At 41.0% G+C, this 23,322-nt stretch overlaps 5 protein-coding genes across 6 annotated transcripts; 2 read left to right on the top strand and 3 right to left on the bottom strand.

Moving 5' to 3' along the window:
* The first annotated feature begins 2,021 nt into the window (after positions 1 to 2,021).
* On the top strand, positions 2,022 to 3,199 carry LOC102934120 (histone H4). The gene has a single exon (XM_027826490.3). It carries the CDS (start codon positions 2,030 to 2,032, stop codon positions 2,339 to 2,341), a length of 312 nt encoding a protein of 103 aa, XP_027682291.1. The 5' UTR covers positions 2,022 to 2,029; the 3' UTR covers positions 2,342 to 3,199.
* On the bottom strand, positions 2,954 to 4,191 carry LOC119564284 (histone H4). Its single transcript, XM_037883725.2, has one exon. It carries the CDS (start codon positions 4,189 to 4,191, stop codon positions 3,880 to 3,882), a length of 312 nt encoding a protein of 103 aa, XP_037739653.1. The 3' UTR covers positions 2,954 to 3,879.
* Positions 4,192 to 15,570: 11,379 nt separating this feature from the next.
* On the bottom strand, positions 15,571 to 16,906 carry LOC102936290 (histone H2A.J). Of its 2 annotated transcripts, none has more exons than XR_006290248.1 (2): positions 16,096 to 16,906; positions 15,571 to 15,681 (listed from the first exon to the last, which is right to left on the bottom strand). XR_006290248.1 is itself a non-coding variant. In XM_043544877.1 (2 exons), the coding sequence occupies exon 1, from the start codon at positions 16,616 to 16,618 to the stop codon at positions 16,229 to 16,231; it is 390 nt and encodes a 129-aa protein (XP_043400812.1). In that variant the 5' UTR covers positions 16,619 to 16,906; the 3' UTR covers positions 15,571 to 16,054; positions 16,211 to 16,228. The 2 variants fall into 2 exon arrangements, 1 of the variants encoding a protein (XP_043400812.1); XM_043544877.1 differs by having other exon boundaries at positions 15,571 to 16,054; positions 16,211 to 16,906.
* A 59-nt stretch (positions 16,907 to 16,965) lies between these two features.
* On the top strand, positions 16,966 to 17,642 carry LOC102936056 (histone H2B 8). The gene has a single exon (XM_007064041.4). The coding sequence runs from the start codon at positions 16,966 to 16,968 to the stop codon at positions 17,344 to 17,346; it is 381 nt and encodes a 126-aa protein (XP_007064103.1). The 3' UTR covers positions 17,347 to 17,642.
* LOC102935830 (histone H1) lies at positions 17,442 to 19,849 on the bottom strand. The gene has a single exon (XM_007064040.4). It carries the CDS (start codon positions 19,847 to 19,849, stop codon positions 19,205 to 19,207), a length of 645 nt encoding a protein of 214 aa, XP_007064102.2. The 3' UTR covers positions 17,442 to 19,204.
* Positions 19,850 to 23,322: the final 3,473 nt, after the last annotated feature.

The following is a 23,322-nucleotide window of genomic DNA, read 5'->3' as shown; positions in this document are numbered from 1 at the left end:
ATTTATTTTGAGATTAAGTTAAAGTTGAGAATATTAATCCATAAAATTTTATAAAATATTTAAGAACATATTTTTTTCATTAATTTTATTGTCTGTGGCCTTAATATTTTAAATAGCCTTGTAGTGCCTAGTAATATGCAACTATGATCATGTATTAATCATAAGAAAAAGAAGAAACTTTTTAGTTGTTAAAAGATTAGTTAGTGAACATGAGGGAAGATGTTCTATGGGAAAGATGCCATTTTTTTTTACTAAACAATATGTTGACCAAATGTCCTGATAAAATGGCACAAAGTATGAAAAATGAAGATTCTTATGGCACCAAATTAAATTCTGTTTTGGAAGAGACAGAAAAAACAGTCTCACTAGTTCTACTTCTGATCTGTAAGTGATTTCTTCTCCCTTGGCCTTGACTAAAAAACTCCCTTCTCTTATTTCAGTTTCCCCTCTATTAAATGGGACGTCCTGTTTGTCTACTGATCTCACCGCCATTTTGCCAAAATAAAGTAGTAAAAGTTTGCAACCATCTAAAAAGTACTGTATATGTGTGAAATGTTGTTAATATGGTTATGCACGATCATACTTCTGGGCATTATATGAATCTAAAGTGACCCACCTGATATTTACCTAACAGTGAAATATTATCTCTGTCTAGCAGACCTCCGTACAGATGTTTAGATTGAAAGTTTCTGTGTTGAGCCAGGGAAGGAATTGTGGATAATGGTCTAAATTTCATTGTTGCAAATACCCAGGGATTACAAAATACACACTCCTGTTTCACTTGGTAAGTGTTCAGTCAAGAGCTAACTTTGGAACTATCCTTTTGATTATTATTATTATTATTATTAATTCTAGTAACTTGAGTCTTGAGCCAGAATGCAGAGACTTCCTTCTTCACTCCTCCTGTCATCTCCCCACGGGTCCCCCCAGCACTAACACTCGCCATTTCTTCCATGCATCTAGCATGTTCTCTGAGTCTGGCTCCTGTGAAATCAAAAACGTGTTTGTCCGTGATAGAAAATGGTAACATTCTGAATAATGGTAGAAATAATGGTGTTCTGTATTCTTGTCAATAAGTATGATAGACACTTAAACTGAAACAAATATGTTACGGTAGTAAAGGTTATCAATTAAAACCCCCCTAAAACAGCTAGGAACCATTGAAAATCTTGCCAGAAACAGACAGGAGTGGAAGAGCTTCCCGCTGCCCTAAGGAATGGGTACCAACTAACTAACTCTCTCTTGTGTCTCCTGCGGTACGGTGAGGGATGTTCAGGGCTCAGAAACAAATCTGTGCTTTCCCGAGCGATCGCGTTTGCAGCGATTCACAGCCATGCTCACAATGTCATACATTGCACAAATAAACAACCAAAGCAGAAACGTCAATCACAGTGAAACGAAGGAAAGAAGAGCGGGCACCGTGCCCCGCTCCCGCCCGGGCCCGCTTTGCCGCATTGTCTCGCTCGCAGAGCAGCGCCCCCGCCCCGACTCAAGCTGTAGAAAATGGCTGCGAACGGTAGAGACGGGCCAAGGAGAGAAGGGATGTGTCAGGAAACCTGATTGGTCAGATTTTGCCGCAGCCCCCCCAAATCCTCGAAACCCAGAGAGAAGCGTTTTCAACCCAAAACAGCCGCCGACGCGCGACCCCCGCTCGGCAGACGCACCAGGAGGGCACCGAGACTAGCGGCAACGGAGTTTGAAAGCGGCCGTTGTTTTAAGCCAGGGGCGCGGAGGACTCCACTCTAATTCCTGGAGGTAGGGCTTGATAAGGAGTTTCCGCATCCTACCTGTGGGTGAGGCAGGGTTCTAGGAAGCCGTTGGGGGAGGGACCGTATTTATTTTACTAGAAAGCCTCGGGGGGTGTAACTCTCGCAGGGACCAGACCCCTGCGGGTGCGGGTGGGGGAGAGAGGCGAGCGGAGAGCCCACCCTTTTTCTTTTCAGTTCTCAATCAGGTCGTCCCGCAGACACTATACCGAGACTTCATACAGCGTCCAGGGAGCTGGTGGGTTCGTGTCTGTGATTTTACCATGTCTGGTCGCGGTAAGGGGGGTAAAGGCTTGGGGAAGGGAGGTGCCAAGCGCCATCGTAAAGTGCTTCGGGATAACATCCAAGGCATTACTAAGCCAGCTATTCGTCGCTTGGCTCGTCGCGGGGGGGTGAAGCGTATTTCGGGGTTGATTTACGAAGAGACCCGGGGAGTGCTGAAGGTGTTCTTGGAGAACGTGATCCGTGATGCTGTCACTTACACTGAACATGCCAAGCGAAAGACCGTAACGGCCATGGATGTGGTTTATGCTCTGAAGCGCCAGGGTCGTACTCTCTATGGTTTTGGCGGCTAAACGGGTCACTAAAGTCAACAGGGCAACACAAAGGCTCTTTTAAGAGCCATCCGCTTTTTCACAATTAGAGTTAAATTATTTTCTTAATATAGGAGACGGCTCTTAAGATTAACTCGAGTAACTCAGTTTTTCTAAGTCTTAAGACTTTTATTGCCACCATTTTTGTTTTAAATGCGAAGATCTTTACAGTATAAATAATAAAGTAACTAGGAATTTAAAGTATCCAGTGTAAAAATGCTTGTACATTCAAAGATTTTTTAAAAAACCTCTTACAACTTGGTGTCAATACGTTTAACAGATGGCAAGGACAATATTAGCGAAATTTGGGGTTTTAAGCCCAATAACCTGCTACATTTTGTTACCTCTTTTTGCAAACTTTTTTTTTTTTTTTAATAAAAATCAATTGAAAAGAATACATATAACTCTTATGAAAAGCAAAGTAGGTCTGAAAAGATCTTTTGGTTGTCGATACAAATATTTTTTTCAGGTAAATTTTAATTAGTACTTCTAATAGCTGGTGATAGATTTAGTGCACTAAATTTAAAACGGGGCGGGGGGGGGGTCTTTAATGACGTTTTTCCTTTATAGTACAATAAGAATACTAAGAATGCATTGTTGGGGTTTTTTTTTTCATAACGTCCTCCTAGAGAACAGCAGCTATTATCCTCACTTTGTAACTGAGCAACAGGGAGATCATAAAAGTCTTAAGAGATACCAGAACTGTCAAAATCTGCTCCTACTCCCAAGAAATGGTTTAAGAAAGCTGTAACCAAGACCCAGAAAAAAGGCGACCAAAAAAAAAGTAGAAAGACCAGGAAGGAAAGTTTCTCCAACTATGATTACGAAGTGCTGAAGCAAGTTCACCCTGACACTGATATCTTCTCCAAGGCCATGTGAATCATGAACTCTTTTTGTAAATGACATTTTTGAGCGCATTGCCAGAGACACAGCGCAACATATTTGTCACTCTCCCCTGGCATCTACAAAAGCAACGAGGAGTCCTTGTTGCACCTTAGAGACTAACAAATCTATTTGTGCATAAGCTTATTATGCCTAATAAATGTCTCAGTTTCTATGGTGCCACAAGGACTCCTCGTTGTCTTTGCTGATACAGCCTAACAACAGCTACCGCTCTGATGCTGTATCTAAAAGTACAAAAGCGGTCACCAAGTATACTAGCTCCAAGTAAATGCTCTTAATGCAGAAATTAATACCTACAACCCAAAGGCAGCCACTCGTTTCCAGTAAGAGTTTATCATTTCTTAATTTTCCTCTAACAAATACTATCATTCAAGGAAGCCACCACTAATTTTACTACTGAAAAACACATACGCTATACTTTAACCAAAGCACTAATTGTCGTTTACATACAAACATATTTAGCGTAAATACTCACGTATTTCATGTAAATTTAATAGTTTTTCGTATTAAGTTTTCACATCACAGCATAAGAACACAAGAATCATAGCTCTTATTGTGAAAAAGTGGGTGGCTCTTAAAAGAGCCTTTGTGTTGCCCTGTTGACTTTAGTGACCCGTTTAGCCGCCAAAACCATAGAGAGTACGACCCTGGCGTTTCAGAGCATAAACCACATCCATGGCCGTTACGGTCTTTCGCTTGGCATGTTCAGTGTAAGTGACAGCATCACGGATCACGTTCTCCAAGAACACCTTCAGCACTCCCCGGGTCTCTTCGTAAATCAACCCCGAAATACGCTTCACCCCCCCGCGACGAGCCAAGCGACGAATAGCTGGCTTAGTAATACCTTGGATGTTATCCCGAAGCACTTTACGATGGCGCTTGGCACCTCCCTTCCCCAAGCCTTTACCCCCCTTACCGCGACCAGACATGGTAAAATCACAGACACAAGCCCACCAGCTCCCTGGATGCTGTGTGAAGTCTCGGTATAGTGTCTGCGGGACGACCTGATTGAGAACTGAAAAGAAAAAGGGTGGGCTCTCCGTTCGCCTCTCTCCCCCACCCGCACCCGCAGGGGTCTGGTCCCTGCGAGAGTTACACCCCCCGAGGCTTTCTAGTAAAATAAATACGGGCCCTCCCCCAACGGCTTCCTAGAACCCTGCCTCACCCACAGGTAGGATGCGGAAACTCCTTATCAAGCCCTACCTCCAGGAATTAGAGTGGAGTCCTCCGCGCCCCTGGCTTAAAACAACGGCCGCTTTCAAACTCCGTTGCCGCTAGTCTCGGTGCCCTTCTGGTGCGTCTGCCGAGCGGGGGTCGCGCGTCGGCGGCTGTTTTGGGTTGAAAACGCTTCTCTCTGGGTTTCGAGGATTTGGGGGGCTGCGGCAAAATCTGACCAATCAGGTTTCCTGACACATCCCTTCTCTCCTTGGCCCGTCTCTACCGTTCGCCGCCATTTTCTACAGCTTGAGTCGGGGCGGGGGCGCTGCTCTGCGAGCGAGACAATGCGGCAAAGCGGGCCCGGGCGGGAGCGGGGCACGGTGCCCGCTTTTCTTTCCTTCGTTTCACTGTGATTGACGTTTCTGCTTTGGTTGTTTTTGTGAATAAAAACATATTTTTGCATAATTATGAGATGATGAGCGTTGCTGTGAATAATCACTGGGAAATGAAATTATTTGTAAAACTAAACTCCTTTTGCATTCCAGCGACTCTGAGAAATCAAAGCTGTAAATTGAAAGCGGAAACAATTTCCCACCCCCTTGGTTGGAAGGGGCAATCACTCCAGGTTCTGACATGATATTAAAATTATGTATGAAGTCCTCTTCATGGTAACAGTATAACAATTATTTACGAACCTTTAGACCATTGAGAAACTTGGGTGAAAATAATGAAATTGTGAAATAAAGAGCTAAGGAATATATCAGCCATTTCCAGTTTGGCCTCTGCTGCCATCTACTGGCTGTTTCAATTAATTAGTTTAAATCGTGGAGATTTCTAATAAGGCGTCTTTCTGTTTTCACTTCTAATATTTTATCGTTGTCAATAGTAGGATTACCTATGTGTTGAATACTGGAATGTTTTTCCCATCAAGAGAAAGGGAAAAGAAGGACATAGAAACTCAGGGTATGATTTGTTTAAAATATATGAAATATAAAAATATGGCTATAGACGTGATTCCCTTATTTGAAATATGTATACATTTTGATGTGTGTTCAACATACTCACCAATTTACTGCAACAAAACAGTGTCAATATATTTTGTGCTAGACCTTATTTGTTAAAGAAATAAAAGCTGTGTGGAGGGGGGTGGGGGAAGATTGCAAATACTAGTTTCTCTTAATTTCTCAAATAAAAAATGATAGATGTGGCACATGAAATGAAATTTCACAGTATTAGCATGTTATGTACTTGAAATGCACCCATCAAAAATGCTCAGCTCTTAGTTTGCATCCACATTTTTCCTTTCTCATTTAATTGCACTATTTTTGATATTCCTTTTTCTGGTAAATCTCTCAAAAAACATTCCCTCCCTCCGGTGTGATTTGCATACAAATTTCCAATGAAAGGATTTACCACTTATACTTAAATGTTAATGCAAGGCCTTATATTGCTTAATTTTAAATAAATGGTATGCCTTCCATTTACTTAAATGGAAGAAGAATTGGGGTCTCTGAATATCATTCCCCTTTCTTAACTTGTTCTATTATGTAAATTTTCATTTAGGAAATGTATTCATCTCTGATATACCAAAATAAGGAAATACATAACAGCTTTCAGTATAAGGTGGGTACACAACTGGATGAAAGACCATATTCAAAGAGTAGTTACCAATAGTTCTCCATCAGTTTGGGAGGATGCACTAGAGAGTTCCCACATGGGTCAGTCCTGCATCTGTTACTATTCAATATTTTCATTAATGACTTGAATAATGGAGTGGAGGGTGTGCTAATAAAATTTGCAGATGACACCAAGCTGGGAGGGTTGCAAACACTTTAGAGGACAGTATTAAACTTCAAAATGATCTTGACAAAAATAATTGGTCTGAGATGAAATCCAATAAGAAGAAGTGCAAAGTACTTCACTTTCGAAGAGAAAATCTAATTCACAGCTACAAATTGGGGAATACCTGGCTAGGTGTCAGAGTAGCAGCCGTGTTAGTCTGTATTCGCAAAAAGAAAAGGAGTACTTGTGGCACCTTAGAGACTAACCAATTTATCTGAGCATAAGCTTTCATGAGCTACAGCTCACTTCATCGGATGCATTCAGTGGAAAATACAGTGATGAGATTTATATACACACAGAACATGAAAAAATGGGTGTTATCATACACACTGTAAGGAGAGTGACTGCTAAAAATGATCTGAGTGTTATAGTGGATCACAAATAGAATGTAAGTCAATTGTGGCTGGTGAGATGAAGGCAGCTGGGAGATTAAGTTGAATTTGCCTGCAGAGGGAGGTAGGGTTGTGTGTTTTTTGTTTTGTTTTGATTTTAGAACCCTCCATGGGAGGAAAACTATATGTCACCAACACCACTTCTAGCTCTTCCCCTGCCTCCACTTGTGGGGGCCTTTGCCAGACAGGTATCCTGATCTTCAAGGCTTCCACCCGGGCCCTGGTGTGTACTTACTGGGAATGCCTCCAGCGTTGCCATGGCAATGAAAGACAGAGGGAACCACAAAATGTAAGAGGTGTCTGTTGGTGGAGTCCCTCAGGAATCAGGAAAGAGAGCTGCGGGAGGAGATGGCTCATTTACATGTCATCCAGGAGCATGAGGACTTCATTGTTAGGATGCACATGGAGACTCCTGGGATGGAGGATGCTAGCTGACTGCAGCTAACTGCAGGCTACAGGGCTCTGGGAGCTAAGGTGAAGGAGTCAGGGGTATAGATGGTGTTCTCGTTCATCCTCTCAGTTGTGAATAAGGCTCTAAGTAAGAACACATGCAATCTGGACACAAATACATGGCTGCACAGATGGTGTCAACAGGAGGGTTTTAGCTTCCTCAACCATGTGGCGTGGTTCCAAGCAGAAAGTTTGCTGGAAGAGATGGAGTCCATCTGGCCAAGAAGGAGAAGAGCATCTTCACACACGGATTTACCAATTTAGTAAGGAGAGGTGAAAACTAAGTTCAAAGGATGCAGGTGACAAAAGCCCACAGGTAGGCAGAAAGAAAAGTTAATATTAGAAGAGGGTTAGATGTTGGTGGGAATATGGAAAATTACAATCGGGTCATAAAAGCAACAAAAGGGAAATCAGTGGGGGAATCTGGTCAACATCTTACATGTCTATACACAAATGCAAGGACCATGGGGGATAAACAGGAAGAACTTGAATTGTTAGTATATGAAGTAAATTATGACATTATTGGCATCACAGAGACTTGGTGGGATAAGTCAAGATTTGATATTGGTATAGAAGGGTGTAGTTTGTTCAAGAAGGATAGGTAGGGTAAAAGGGAGGAGATGTTGCATTATACATCAAGAATATATACACCTGTTCTGAGGCACAGAAGGAAGTGGGAGGCAGACCAGCTGAAAGTCTCTGGGTAAAGATAAAAGGGGTAAAAAAGGAGTGACATCACAGTAGGGATCTACTGTAGACCACCAAATCAGGAACAGGAGGTGAATGAGGCATTTCTAGAACAAATAATAGAAATATCCAAAACACAAGACCTGGGAAATTTAACAACCCAGACATTTGTTGGGAAAGTAATATGACAAAATAGAAAATGTCCAACAATTTCTTGGAAGCACTGGGGTCAACCTTTTCTTTCAGAAAATGGAGGAAGTAACCAGGGGGACTGCCATTTTAGACCTGAGTCTGACAAACAGGATGGAATTGGTAGCAAATCTGAAGGTGGAAGGCAGTTTGGTAGATTTAATGATTCTAAGGAAAGGAAGGAGTGAGAGCAGCAGAATAAGGCCAATGACATTAAAAAAAAGTAGACTTGAACAAACAGAGAACTGGTAGGCAAGCTACCATGGGAACCAAATCCTAGGGGAAAAGGGAGTTCAGGAGAGCTGGCAGTTTCTCAAGGAGATAATATAAAAAAAGGTACAACAGTAAACTATTTCAATGTGAAGTAAAGATAGACAAAATAATAAGGAGCCAATATGGCTCCATCAGGAGCTCTTTAATAACCTGAAAGATCAAAAAGGAATCCTAGCAAAAGTGGACACATGGACAAATTACTCAGGAGGAATACAAAGAATAATACACGCAAGTAGGGAAAAAAATCACAACAGCTAAGGCTCAAATTGAATTAGACCTAGCCAGGGACATAAAAGGCAACAAGAAGAGGTTTTTTAAATACATCAGCAGCAAGAGAAAGATGTAGAGCAGTGTAGTCCTTTACTCAGCAGGACAGAAAAGCTAATAAGTGGTTACACCAAGAAAGCTGAGATGTTTAATGTCCATTTTCCTTCAGTCTTCACTGAAAAAATTAATGCTGACCAGATATTCAACACAATTAATATTAACAACAAGGGGGGAGTAATGTAAGCCAAAATAGGGAAAGAACAGATTAAAGAATATTTAGATAAATCAGACGTATTCAAGTCATCAGAGCCTGATGAAATTCATTCTAGAGTACTTCACCAACTAGCGGAAGCAATCTCAGAACCATTAGTAATCAACAGCTCATGAAGGATAGGTGAGGTTTCAGAAAACCATAGAAGGACAAACGTAGTACCTGTCTTTAAAAAGGGGAACAGAGTACCCAGGCAATTATAGACGAGTCAGCCTACCTTTGATACCTGGAAAGATAGTGGAACAAATTATTAAACAATCAATTTATAAGTACCTGGAGGAGAATAGTCTTAGAAGGAATAGTCATCATGTATTTGTTAAGAATACATTTGACTACAACAGTGTTCAAAAAAGAACTAGATAAATTCATGGAGGATAGGTCCATCAATTGCTGTTTGCCAGCACGGGCAGGGGTGGCATCCCTACCCTCTGTTTGCCAGAACGTGGGAATGGGCGACAGGGCATAGATCACTTGATGATTATGTTTTCTGTTCATTCTCTCTGGGGCACCTCTCATTGGCCACTGTCAGAACACAGGATGCTGGGCTAGATGGACCTTTGGTCTGACCCAGTATGGCCCTTCTTATGTTCTAACAAATCATGCCAAACCAACTCAATTTCCTTGTTTGACAGGAATGATGGCCTAATGGATAGAGGGCAAGTGGTAGATGTGATCTATCTTGATGTTAATAAGGCTTTTGACACAGTTCCACATGACATTCTCATAAGTAAATTAGGGAAATGCAGGCTCAATGAATTTACTGTAAGATGAGTATACAACTTGTTGAAAGAACATACTCAAGGAGTAGTTTTCAAAGTTTCACTTTTAAACTGTGAGGGTGTATCTAGTGGGGTCCCACAGGGGTTAATACTGGGTCTGGTACTTTTCAGTATTTTCATGAATGACATGGATAATAGAGTGGAGAATATGTTTATACAATTTGCAGATGACACTAAGCTTGAAAGGGTTGCAAGCACTTTGGAGGACAGGATTAGAAAGAATTCAACATGACATTGACAAATTGGAGAATTGGTCTGAAGTCAACAACATGAAATTCAGTAAAGACAATTGCAAATACTATACTCAGGAATGAAAAATCAAACACACAACGATAAATTAGGGAATAATTGACTATGTGGCAGTACTTCTGAAAAGAATTTGGGAGTTATGGTGGATCACAAATTGAATATGAGTCAACAATGTTATGTAGTTTGTACAAAGGTTAATATCCTTGTGGGTTGCATTAAAAGGAGTGTTTTATGTAAGACCTGGGAGCTAAATGTCCTGTTCCTCTCAGCACTGATAAAGACTCAGCTCAAGTACTGTTTCCAGTTCTGAGCACCACACTTAGGAAAGATGTGAACAAATTCGAGAGAGTCCAGAAGAGAGTAACAAACAGGTAAAAGTTTCGAAAACCTGACGTATGACTAAAGGTTAAAAAAACCCTGGGAATGTTTTTTTTTTCTTGAGAAAAGAAGACTGAGAGGGGAGCTATGACTGTTCAAACATGTTACAGGCTGTTAGAAAGAGGATGGTGATCAATTGTTCTCCATGTTCACTGAAGGTGGACAGGAAGCAGTGGGCTTAATCTGCAGCAAGGGTGATTTAGGTCAGATATTAAGAAAAAATTTCTAACTGTAACGATAGTTAAGCTCTGGAACAGGCTTCCAAGGGATGTTGAGGAATCCCCATCACTGGAACTTTTAAAAAACAGGTTGGACAAAAACCTGTCAGGGATAGTTTAGGTTTATCTGGTCCTGCCTCAAGGAAGGGGGCTGGACTTGATGACCTCTCAAAGTCCCTTCCAGCCTTATGTTTCTGTGATTCTATATATTTATATCTATGTATATTTAATACCAGTTCTTAATTTACAAAGCAGCTTTGGCAAAATAATAAAGTACTTCTTGTCACAACTAATATTCTATATGTATAAAATCTGAGGAAAAATGTATTTATACCTGTATTAATATATTGTATACATCAGATTTCCCAAATAAATAAATTAAATTTGTGCTGTGTTTTGCATCTGGTTCATAGTTCTGTCTAGCAACTTTTTTTTCTTTCTTTCTAAATCTAGATTGTTATTCAAATACATTAAAATGAAGCAAAAAGTAATTGCCACTGACAATTTACAAATGCAAAAATCTTGGGCATTGCAAAATGCTTCATTAGAGAATTGAACTGTTGGTAATTGGATAACTTGGACTACATTAGTTTAAGTACCAATAGTACAGTTTGTCCACAATAGACATGCTCTTTTGGGAGCAGTTTGCTACCTTTAATGCTACTACTATACTGTAATAGCTGCCCTGTACTCTTGGTACCTCTCTGTCCCACAGTTCCCGGAATAGTTTACCAAAGCAGTTGGTTGTAGGGGATTTCAAAAGGCCTTCTGGGAATCCGAGGCCTCCCTGGAGGAGATAGCATCACATGCCTGAAGTCCTTGGGAACCAATGCTATTTCCAGATCACTTTCCCTAAAGATAAGACAGGGTGAATGTTTGTGCAGTTTTCTCGTGAGCAAAATTTCTGCTGCAGATTTTGTAAAGCAATAAGAAAAGGAGTACTAGTGGCACCTTAGAGACTAACCAATTTATTTGAGCATAAGCTTTCGTGAGCTACAGGATGCATCTGACGAAGTGAGCTTTAGCTCACAAAAGCTTATGCTCAAATAAATTGGTTAGTCTCTAAGGTGCCACAAGTACTCCTTTTCTTTTTGCGAATACAGACTAACACGGCTGCTACTCTGAAACCTGTAAAGCAATAGTGAAGCATCTTCAGACCTCAGGGAGGGTATTCCAGTGGTACTTGTGATGAGCCAGAGATTGAGACTAGCAGTTCACCGATTTATTGTTGCAAACTCCTTACGCCTACTTCTGGAGCAACTGGCTCTGGGCAGTACTTGACCAGTATGTTCACTAGATGGGACACCTGTCTTGTGTTCTGAACACTGCTCTAGGCTGGTGCCACTGAGTTTTTCTCAAAACCTGGGATGAGTAGCTGTGAATGAATAAAGTCAGAATGACACAGTAAACATTTTTATACCTCTGTGCTGAGTTACCCTTATATTTTACAGCTTATGTTGATGAGGGCACTGTTCACTCATCCAACTTTCACTGTAATGCAAAACTTTGACAGTGACCTAATATGCTATTGTTTCAATTATATTAACACATCTGATTGCCACACAGTGAAAGCATTTTGGAAGTTATTCTGCCTTAACACTGCTGATGTCACTGTTAATATTTTTGTGACAAAGTGGGAATTTTCTGTAATATTTATATGACGTGTATATGTGCCTCAGTTTACCCCTATATGCTGCATTGTTACCTAGTGGGTGGAAAAGGTCTGTTTGCTCTTGGGGCAGACTAAGACACAGCTGTGAATGGCACCTAGCTGTCTGAGTCAAGTGGGCTTCAATCCCCACATCAGTGGAGCATCTGAGAAGACAATGGCAAATACAGTTGCCAGGACATTGACACCTAGAAATCAATGACTTCTTCACCTCTCCTTAAGGAAGCTGAACAACAATCCCCTCCCAGCTTGATATCTAAGGACAGGAGAGATGCCAGAAGGGTTAAGTGTGGGCTGCAGGAAGCAGTCAGGACACACAGCTGGGAGTCTGATGAAGGAGGCCAGATGGACAGACAGACAGAGCTTGAACAAAGTTAAACCTTCACTGATTCATCCTAGGATTGCATTAGCCTTGTTCAGGGCCACATCATAGTGGCAACTCATGGGCATCCTGTGTTATTTATCAAATTACCATTAAAAAAATCAAATATCCTAAGTGTTTATAGTCTATGTTTTTATTTTTGCCTTTTCAATGCAATTTTTACAAAGATCCTGTTTAAAGCTCTTATTAAACTGAACTTTGTAATGCAACCTTAACCGTGGTACAACTACACCATAACTGAAAAGGCTACCCCTCCAAGGTAATGCAAGTCTTAGTGGGTCACTACCATTTCTTAAAACATACAGAGGGTGGCTTCACACAATTAATGATGACAAACTTTATTTCTATTTAAAAATAGAAAAAATTCCCCTTTCCCCCTACACACACTGAGCAGACAGTGAAGGACACTGTTCTCACCCTACTACCTTACCATTAAGGCTGTCTCTATATCAACAGGTTTCAGAGTAGCTTCGGTGTTAGTCTGTATCCGCAAAAAGAAAAGGAGGACTTGTGGTACCCTAGAGACTAACCAATTTATTTGAGCATAAGCTTTCGTGAGCTACAGCTCAGCTGTAGCTCACGAAAGCTTATGCTCAAGTAAATTGGTTAGTCTCTAAGGTGCCACAAGTCCTCCTTTTCTCTATACCAACAGGTTTCAGAGTAGCAGTCGTGTTAGTCTGTATCCGCAAAAAGAACAATCAGTGGAAGAACTGGACTGCCTGATGTGTCAGTGGCTCAGGAGGAACTAAGGAAAGGTTACTGAAATAGAAAAATAAGAGGTTAATACACATAAGGCCGCTAAAAGCCTTCCTTCCATCTAAACAATGAAGGCGCCTCCCAAAAACACACCACTCAGAAGTCCGCCAAGTTGCTCATGTTAAGATTTCTGCTGAGATAAGAGAATTGTTAGCATAACAAACCAAAATGTTCCTATGATGACAATAAATATACACGTACAGTGGAAAACAGTGACTCTGAAAAAGGTAGGTAGCCAATTAAACAGGAGCTCTGAGTGTAATGCTGTTGCTAAGACTTCTAACACAAACTTAGATGTATAATTACGATGGTATTACTTCTTTATGTGGCTTTGGTGATACCATTATAGTAATTCTTTGCCTAGTTCTAGTGTCCACGCTCCAAAAAGGATGTTGAAAAATTTGGACAGGGTTCAGAAAACTCCAAGAATGAACTGAGGCCTGGAAAATCTACCTTACAAAGAGACTTAAGAAACTCATTCTGTTTATCTTATCCAAGAGAAGAGCAAGGGTGTCTTGTTCACAATCTCCAAGCACCGACCTGGAGAGTTTTTGTTTGTTTTGTTTTAGTTTAGTTTAGTTTATAGTAGAGAGCTCTTAAATGTAGCAGGCAAAGGTATAACAAGAGCCAATAACTAGAAGCCTATATAAGGGGTCAGCTTGTAACAAAGAGGGTAATTGGACCAGTTTAAGAGTTACAGTGAAATCTACCTCTAGTCTCCCTCACCGCCCAATAAGAGTACATTTTAGCCGACCAGAAAAAAATGTAGCTCTGCAACACTTCATTGTAGCTAAACTGGGAGCATCAGAGAGAAAAGATGCATTTTTCCTATATTCTGCTCTTCTTTTCTCGGTGTTTGGGATGTTTGCTCTTAAAATAGTCAACCTTCAAAAATAAAGCCAGAATTGTTCTCTTTAAAAAAAAAAAAAACCTATAACTATACAATTAACACATGTAGTTAAAATATTTTTAAAGCACACAAAAGATAGGTTGCTTACAAAAGTGTGGTGTACATATAAAACTAAGTTATTGGAAACAATACCCCAAACACAAGTTATTGTTGTGTCAAAACAAGAGAAATAAAGGTTATTTAAATAAATCACAGAAACCCTATCTAATGCACAACACACCTCCCCAACCTATCCCAAAAGGCTCTTTGTGACCATAGAGGTCCAGTAGGTAAACCTGAGTGTAATAAACTGATGGCCTAGCACTGAATAAGGAGCATTCTAATTTTAATGGGATTCAAAGGAAAGATGCTTTACCTCAACCTGGAGAAACAGCTGTTGCATGGCAGCAGGAAGTTTGTATTTCACATCAGGGCTACATTTTGGGAGGAAGAACACATTTATTCGGAGCTTGACATATAAAGGGGGAGGCTTTGAAATGAGGAGGTAAGAACAGAACCCCACACCCACAGTATCACAGCTACAAGCTACCTGCACAGCATGAGAGTTCCAAGCTCTCTCCCATCAAAGTTGCTTACCTTCCTGGAGCATAGGTACTCTAGTTATCCTTCATCCCTGCTCTGCAGGGAGTCGATGCAGTAAAGTGCATTACACATGATGGAGATAAATTATAAAATGGATTGTGAGGGAGAGGGCTGGAGATGGAGTTATAGGCACTTGAGCGGTTCCCCCATAGCTGGTGCTGTGGCTCACTTGGGCTGAGGGAGGCACTTTGATCCCTGGGGACTGCAGCCGTGGTATAGGAGGGGAATCGACGCAGAAAACACCGATGTATTGGCTCATTATGGGCCTCTGTGCTGCCCACAAAACTAGGAACCGCCCCCCCCCCCCCCGCCGCCATCGCCCTCTACATAACCAGGGAACCACATGGCAACCTCGGCACTCTACTGCAACGAAACAGCCGCGCTCAGGACATGTGAGATGGGAAATCTAAATCTCTGAGAACCTCTTAACTCAGTTCTGCAGGGCGTACTCTTTAGAGGGCCTTGATCCCAGTACAGAAGGTTAAAGGAGAGAATGAAGAAAAATGGAAAGCGCAGCTGTTGATTGGGAGGAACGGGAGAGAAGGAAGAAATACAAAACGCAGCTGACTGCCAGGGAAATGAAAACGGCTGGCAGGTTTGAAAAGCCCGCCCAGTACAGCAATTGATAAGCACGGCCGATGGCAGCTCATTTTCTCTAGGGGTTTTTCCTCTACATTCAACGCTTCATCGCCCAGTCTCGGTGATTTGAGGAGCTAGTTTGGTTTAACACACCGCACCTCTGGGTTTCATTTGTTCATTTCCAAATAAATCTAAATTACGTCGCAGGAAAGCTTTATTCCCTTAAATCAGAGCACAAACACCACAAAGAGATCTATGAATGTCAGTAATACATGGATTTTGATACTTTTTGTCCTTTTTATTGTATACATCCACCTCTTACTGTGCTTGTGTTTCAGCCAATCCTCTAAATTCATTCACGTCTCTAAGGGTCCTTTTTCGGAATGACCTTGAAGGTGATACATTTGTAAGAGACAGGCAGAACGACACCACAATTAAAATACTGGGGAGATGAGTTAAATACGGAGCATAGCAGAAGTGAGGTTTTACGATTTACTTTTCGTTTCCATATATTTGTTAGTCTCTAAGGGGCCACAAGTACTCCTTTTCTTTTTACGGATACAGACTAACACAGCTGCTACTCTGAAACCTGTCATATACTAAACTACCACAATCTTAAATTAAAAATTTGTTCTTCGAAAACGAAGAATAGATATAGTAAATTATATCGATAACACCTAGAAATTCATTGCAATACAGCTACTGGTAATTCGAAAGGTTTATTCCTTCATGCAGAACGTGGGGAACCCTAAGAGAAAAACTGCAGCAAAATGATTAAGTTAAAAATAGAAAGCGTACTCACTTTATTAAATCCGTAAGACAAAATAATTTAGCTCTTTTCTGATCCTGTGGGTGGCTCTGAAAAGAGCCTTTGGGTTATTTTTTAAAATTATTTTAAGCACAGATTCGGTTATCTCGTTTTGTCTAAGACACTTTTACTTGCTCTTGGCTTTATGACTTTCGGTTTTCTTAGGCAGCAGCACAGCCTGGATGTTGGGCAGGACACCCCCTTGAGCGATCGTGACTTTCCCCAGTAGCTTGTTGAGCTCCTCGTCGTTACGGATGGCGAGCTGCAGATGGCGGGGGATGATTCTGGTTTTTTTGTTATCCCGAGCAGCGTTACCAGCCAACTCAAGAATCTCAGCGGTCAGATATTCTAAGACAGCCGCCATATAGACAGGGGCTCCAGCTCCAACTCGCTCAGCATAATTACCCTTCCGGAGAAGCCGATGAACACGGCCAACCGGAAACTGCAAGCCGGCCCGCGATGAACGAGACTTTGCCTTAGCCCTCACTTTGCCGCCTTGTTTCCCTCGGCCCGACATCGCAACTCTTCTTCACCACAGGAACCACCGTTCACAAAAACACAAATGGAAAAAGCATAATGACGCAACGATTCTTGCTCTTTTATCCCCTCTCCTGGACGGATTAGTGAATCATGATTGGTTGAAAAATGTCACTCTCTGAGCAACCAATGAAGACGAGGATCTCACATTGACCAATTGCAGCATAAAAAGCGAAACCATATGTTGAATCCAACTGCCAATAGAAAACTAGAAAACAGAGGCTGCTCATTTGCATAGCAAACCTATAAATACAGGAAGGAACGGCTTTTTTTTTGCTGATTTTGTTGTTGTCGTTGTCGGGTTGGAGGGTACACTTAACTGTTAAAATGCCTGAGCCGGCGAAATCTGCTCCTGCTCCTAAGAAGGGTTCTAAGAAGGCTGTTACTAAGACCCAGAAGAAGGGAGATAAAAAACGTAGAAAAACTAGGAAGGAAAGTTACTCAATTTACGTGTACAAAGTGTTGAAGCAAGTTCACCCGGACACCGGCATTTCCTCTAAGGCCATGGGCATTATGAACTCCTTTGTAAACGACATTTTCGAACGTATCGCTGGGGAAGCGTCTCGTCTGGCGCATTACAACAAGCGTTCGACCATCACATCCCGAGAGATCCAGACCGCTGTGCGCCTGCTTTTGCCGGGGGAGTTGGCCAAACACGCTGTGTCTGAGGGTACAAAGGCTGTTACCAAGTACACAAGCTCTAAGTAAAGATATATGAATGATAACATCTGTAACTCAAAGGCTCTTTTCAGAGCCGCCCACTTACTCTGTAAAAGAGCTTTGGCACTAAACCATGCATTGTGTTGTTTTAACACATGTATTTTATTCTGCGTTTTTAGTTTTGGTGTTAGTTATTGATGCTGGAAATACATTAATTGCAATTACTCTAGTTTAAAAATGTATTGTCCTATTGAGGAACCAAAATCCACGTAAATACAAGAAATAAGAATAAAATTTACTGTATACAATACTCAAATGATGAAAGTAAAAGTATGTTATAAATATCCTTTGTTACTGCTTTCTTTTACTTATCTTTCTGTTGAAGGGGGGCATTCAGTATCCATATAAATGCTCCTTACTACTTTTGTCCGTTTTGCGTTATTTAACTGTCAGTTTGCCTGATAAGACTTTCCGCAGATGAAATAGTCAATGATGTAATAACTCTTGTTTAAATCACACATTCTCAAGTTAACTCAAAACTCTTGATGAACTATTACGTTGCACTTGAAATAGCTGGCATTGTTTACAGCAATAACAAACAGGGAAATTGTTTAATCCAATACAGTAAAAACCGAAGAAGCGTCTTGGTTCTAGGGTACATTTGTGCTGGGAAGTAAGAAAAATACGAGGAAACAGTTTATGGAAGTATTGTAAATGAATCCAGGTACATTCTCCATCTGTCCTTTATCTACACTTTAAACGTAAAGAGAAGAATTGGTGGGTTCTGGATTGCATACGTAATCAATCTGAGGGGAAAGGAATTTAGCTCGTCCTCACCTTTAAATCATCTCGAATTAATACAAGATTGGAAATGTGAATACATTAAAAAAAATTAAACAAACAAAAAAAACCACCCTGGTCTATCGCCCTGCTTGTTCCCTGGGACTAGTGTTCAGGAGTCATAAATAGGTCAGTCTGAAAAAGAAACAGTGAGACAAGTACACACACACACAAAACAAAATAGTTTTCAGGAAGTGGGCGCCAGGAACTGTCGGAATTGAGCAATAACGATGCAATTGGGATGGGAAATTCAGTCTTCTTGTAGCCGTGTCGGTCCCAGAATGTAAGGACAACGTGGGTGAGGTAATATCTTATGTTGTACCAAGTTCCACTGGTAGGAGAGACAAGCTTAAAGATATTATCTTACCCACCTTGTCTCTCTAATAGTTGGGGGAAAGTATTTGAAAGACGAGTGCTTTAGAGGAATGGGGCTGGAAATAGGAAAGTCAGGATCCTTCAGGGAGCGAGCGTTTCAAGGATCGGGTCGTTGGTGACGACAGTTTTTGTGATCAATCAAATCAGAGAAAAGGATGGGCGCTCTTCTCAGAGCGCGCGGGGTTTTCAAAACTTCGGACGTGTCCAATAAGATTTATCCATATCTGCACCATCAGCCAATCAGAGAGGAGATAGCCAACAGCACGGAGAAAGTGCGTAGTTCTCGGTTTCTTATTTTGTCAGTACTGGTCTAAATGGCTAGAACTAAGCACTATAGAATCTACTGGGAGCTAAGCACCCCGCCCCTAACCAGCTGACTTCTAGCTACCTAGAAGCGTGTCACGGTAAGGGAGTTTTAGCGATAGCTTCCCGGCGCTACAACCTTCTTCACTCCCTATATTTTTATTTAAAACTGCCCAGGAAATGATCCTAATAGTAAACCGGAAAGAACGAGCATTCTTTCCCTTTGTACATACTCACTATACCCAACTTCTATAACAAAGCGAGTACTCTGGATACCTTCAAATCACACACAATGTTATCGAGTATAGCAATTTTTGCTCTTTTTTTGAAACTTGTGGGTGGCTCTTAAAAGAGCCGTTGGGTCAGAAATTCTCTTCAAATTTACACTTTACTTTTTGGGTGCTGCCCTCTTCGCCTTCGCTGTTTTGGCCTTTGTTGGCTTGGGCTTGGCAGCTTTTGGTTTCACCGCCTTAGCCGGGCTCTTAGGTGCCTTCTTGGACTTGGCGGCTTTCACTTTTTTCGGGCTCTTGGCTGCTTTCTTCACTGCAGAACCCGCTGGTTTCTTGACTTTTTTCGGGCTCTTTTTCGCCACTGCAGCCTTTTTGGGCTTCTTGGCGGCGCTGGCGGGCTTCTTGGCAGCTGCCTTCTTAGGCTTTGCCGCTGGCTTTTTCTTCGGCGCCTTCTCCTTAATCTCACCAGGCTTCTTGTTGAGTTTAAAAGAACCAGAAGCACCGGTACCTTTTGTCTGCACCAAAACGCCTTTGCTCACCAGGCTCTTTAATCCTACCTTGATGCGGCTGTTGTTCTTCTCCACATCGTACCCTCCGGCGGCCAGAAGCTTCTTAAGAGCAGCTAAAGAGAGCCCTTTACGCTCCTTGGAAGCGGACACCGCCTTGGTGATCAGCTCGGTCACGCTGGGACCTGGAGGCTTGCGGGCTTTAGAGCCTCCTGCCGCCTTTTTCGGTTTTTTAGTAGAGGTTTTTGCCCCAGGAGCGGAGACAGCAGGAGCTGCAACAGGCGCAGTTTCCGACATGCTGACAACCGTTTTCAGCAAATCAAAAGTAATTGGGCTGGAGAGACTTGGTCAGATGCCTGAATTTATAGAGAAGAGCTGATCTGTGATTGGTACGTTAAAGAGCCCGCCCAGCTGCAAGCCCAAAAGGGCTCTTTTCTCCTCTCTGTTTGTGTTTCTTCGGAGTTAAAAAAGTGTATTTTTTGCAAAATATGTATCACTAAATTACCTCATTTCTTAGCTGCGTGAAGGTGAAAGAGGGTATTTTCATTCAGTAGAGTTTCTTGTAGGAGAGAATAAAGATGAGGTAAAGAAGAGCCAATAAACCCTGATACTTAGAGCTGGAGAGACCTCTGAAGAGGGAAACTTTTGTTTTTCGCTTTAAATTAAAACTTTACCGTTGGCAATAAAACCACAACTACAATGAAATATTGTTCTTTAGAGGGTTTTCTCCAACTCAGGATATAAAGCCAGTTATTTGAATGTATGTTGTCAATATAAATTGGTTTTGAAAAGAAGGAAGTAACACAATCTCATTCCTGAACTGGGAGTATGGATTAAGAACTGTCTCCCTTATCCAAATCCTTTATCTCCTAAAAATACTAAATTCTGCTGAAATAGTCCCCCATGCAATGCCACAGGGATCTGATTAAAGACTTGTAGAAGGACGTTTATTCTCCAGACATGTATATGGAAGTAATTGTCTCACTGTATCGGTCTAGGTGTTCAAATAGAACAGAAACCTCATTTTGAGCTCTCTGAATTAATTGTTCCTAATAAAATACAATTAAAATAAATAACTTCTATTCATTAAATACATTAGCAAAACTGAAAACTAATGAAATTTATGCATTGTTTTAGTCTGAAATAAAAGAAAAATCTGTGCTTTTATATCAGCATTCATTAAGATTTATAGCAAGCCAGAAACAATTTTATAGCAATAATAATAATTAATAATAAGAAACAAAAGTCCAATTTTCTGTTTAAATTTACTACTATGCAAAACTAGCTTTTATAAACTGAATAATTAATTTTTCAAGTTATCTACTTTTATCTCTATTGTATCTGTGTTATATTTTGTCTTCATGTTATATATGCCACCCTTTTCAAGAGAAAAAAAATGCTTGAGAGAACTTTAATCTTTTCTGTGGCAGTAATTCAATGTGATTTAGTTTTGTGTTTGTTTGGTCAGTCATTTTTCTCAAGAAGTAACAGAACCTCTAAATTAATTCAAAGACTCTTGGCAGAGTAAAATAAATTCAAAAAACAATGGCTGAATTATCACTATCCTACGATACAGGCACAACCAAATGTGAGAAATTGCAACTTCTCTTTCTGTTTGATAACAGTAGCCAGAAGTTGCTTTGGATTATCTTGATTTTAATCAGTGAGAACTAGGCCACAAACAGCTCCTGAGCAGAAATCTGAAAATGTGGTAATTCGATAAACAAATTTAAAGATACAGAATAATATTTGACCAGATTGTAACTGGTGACAAGCAAATGTCTACTATGCAGAATCTCCACTGTTTGTTTTAGAAAAGTAAGGTTCGCCTCACCACATTCACATTATACTATGGATAGGGCTCTAAAACTATTCTAAAATAATTAGAAATAAAAATGCCAATTTAAAGTGAGAAATGTAATTTATCTGTTTTAGTCACTTCCTAAAACAACACCTTTGTTATTTTTTAAAAAAATGTATAAGCAACAAAATCATTTTACTATAAAGAGAACATTGATAGAAAGAGTAAATGGAAGCTGTAAAGATAAATAGTGAAACCTTCACCTTCTTTGTTTCATATGTAATCCTGGTTTTATTCTGCTCTATTTGAATGTAAAAAATTAGGGCTGTCAAGCGATTAAAAAAATTAATGGAGATTAATCGTGCAATTAAAAAATTTAATGGTGATTAATCACACTGTTAAACAATAAGAGAATACTGTTTATTTAAATATTTTTGGATGTTTTCTACATTTTAAAATATAGTGATTTCATTTACAACACAGAATACGAAGTGTTAAGTGCTCACTTTATATTTATTTTTATTACAAATATTTGCACTGTAAAAAAAAAAAGAAATAGTATTTTTCAATTCTCCTAATACAAGTACTGTAGTGCAATCTCTTTATCATGAAAGTTGAACTTACAAATGTAGAATTATGTACAAAAGAACTGCACTCAAAAATAAAACAATGTAAAACTGTACAGACTACTGTACAGACTAGTCCTACTTCAGCCAATCGCTCAAACAAGTTTGTTTACATTTGCAGGAGATAGTGCTGCCAGCTTCTTGTTTACAAAGTCACCTGAAAGTGAGAACCGGTGTTCTCATGGCACTATTGTAGCCGGCATCACAAGATATTTACATGCCGGATGCGCTAAAGATTCACATGTCCCTTCATGCTTCAACCACTATTCCAGAGAACATGCGTCCATGCTGATGATGGGTTCTGTTCGATAATGATCCAAAGCAGAACGGACAGATGATGCATGTTCATTTTCATCATCTCAGTCAGATGCCACCAGGAGAAGGTTGACTTTTTTTGGTGGTTTGGGTTCTGTAGTTTCCGCATCTGAGTGTTGCTCTTTTAAGTGTAAGGGGACTATTGTCCCCTTACTAACATTCAGTGGGGGTGTTTTGGTCGGCTCGCTCACAGTACCAAAAGGGGAAGGGTCAATGGGAAATCAGGACCCTGAGACTGACAGTCCCCAGGAACAATGGGGAGAGGCCAATGCTCCAGGTCAGCCTGATTGATAGGGCGGTAGGCTAATCAGGGAGTCAGGAGGCCAGGATGAGTCCCCTCTTCCCTGTGAGCTGGAATTATCTGGGTCAGGCTACGTCTACACTACAAAATTAGGTCGAATTTATAGAAGTCGGTTTTGTAGAAAGCGTTTTTATACAGTTGATTGTGTGTGTCCCCACACAAATGCTCTAAGTGCATTTAGTCGGCATTTAGTCTGCAGAGTGCGTCCACAGTACCGAGGCAACCATCGACTTCCGGAGCATTGCACTGTGGGTAGCTATCCCACAGTTCCCGCAGTCTCCGCCGCCCATTTGAATTCTGGGTAGAAATCCCAGTGCCTGATGGGGCTAAAACATTGTGGCGGGTGGTTCTGGGTACATATGGTCAGGCACCCCCTTCCCTCCCTCCCTCTGTGAAAGCAATGGCAGACAATCATTTCGTGCCTTTTTTCCTGGGTTACCCGTACAGACACCATACCATGGCAAACATGGAGCCTACTCAGCTCACCGTCACCGTATGTCTCCTGGGTGCTGGCAGACGCGGTACTGCATTGCTACACAGCAACAGCTCATTGCCTTTTGGCAGCAGACAGTGCAGTATGACTGGTAGCCATCGTTGCCATACTCCAGGGTGCTCTTTTAGCCGACCTCTGTGTGGTCGGTCAGGGGTGCCTAAGCAAACATGGGAGTGACTCAGCCAGGTCATTTCCCTTTTAAGTTTCATCTCATGGCGATTCAGTCTTGCCAGC

This window comes from Chelonia mydas, chromosome 1, assembly GCF_015237465.2.
Source record: "Chelonia mydas isolate rCheMyd1 chromosome 1, rCheMyd1.pri.v2, whole genome shotgun sequence".
NCBI lineage: Eukaryota > Metazoa > Chordata > Testudines > Cheloniidae > Chelonia > Chelonia mydas.
The sequence above is the reverse complement of the archived record's forward strand: the minus strand, read 5'-3'. Positions and strand labels throughout refer to the sequence as shown.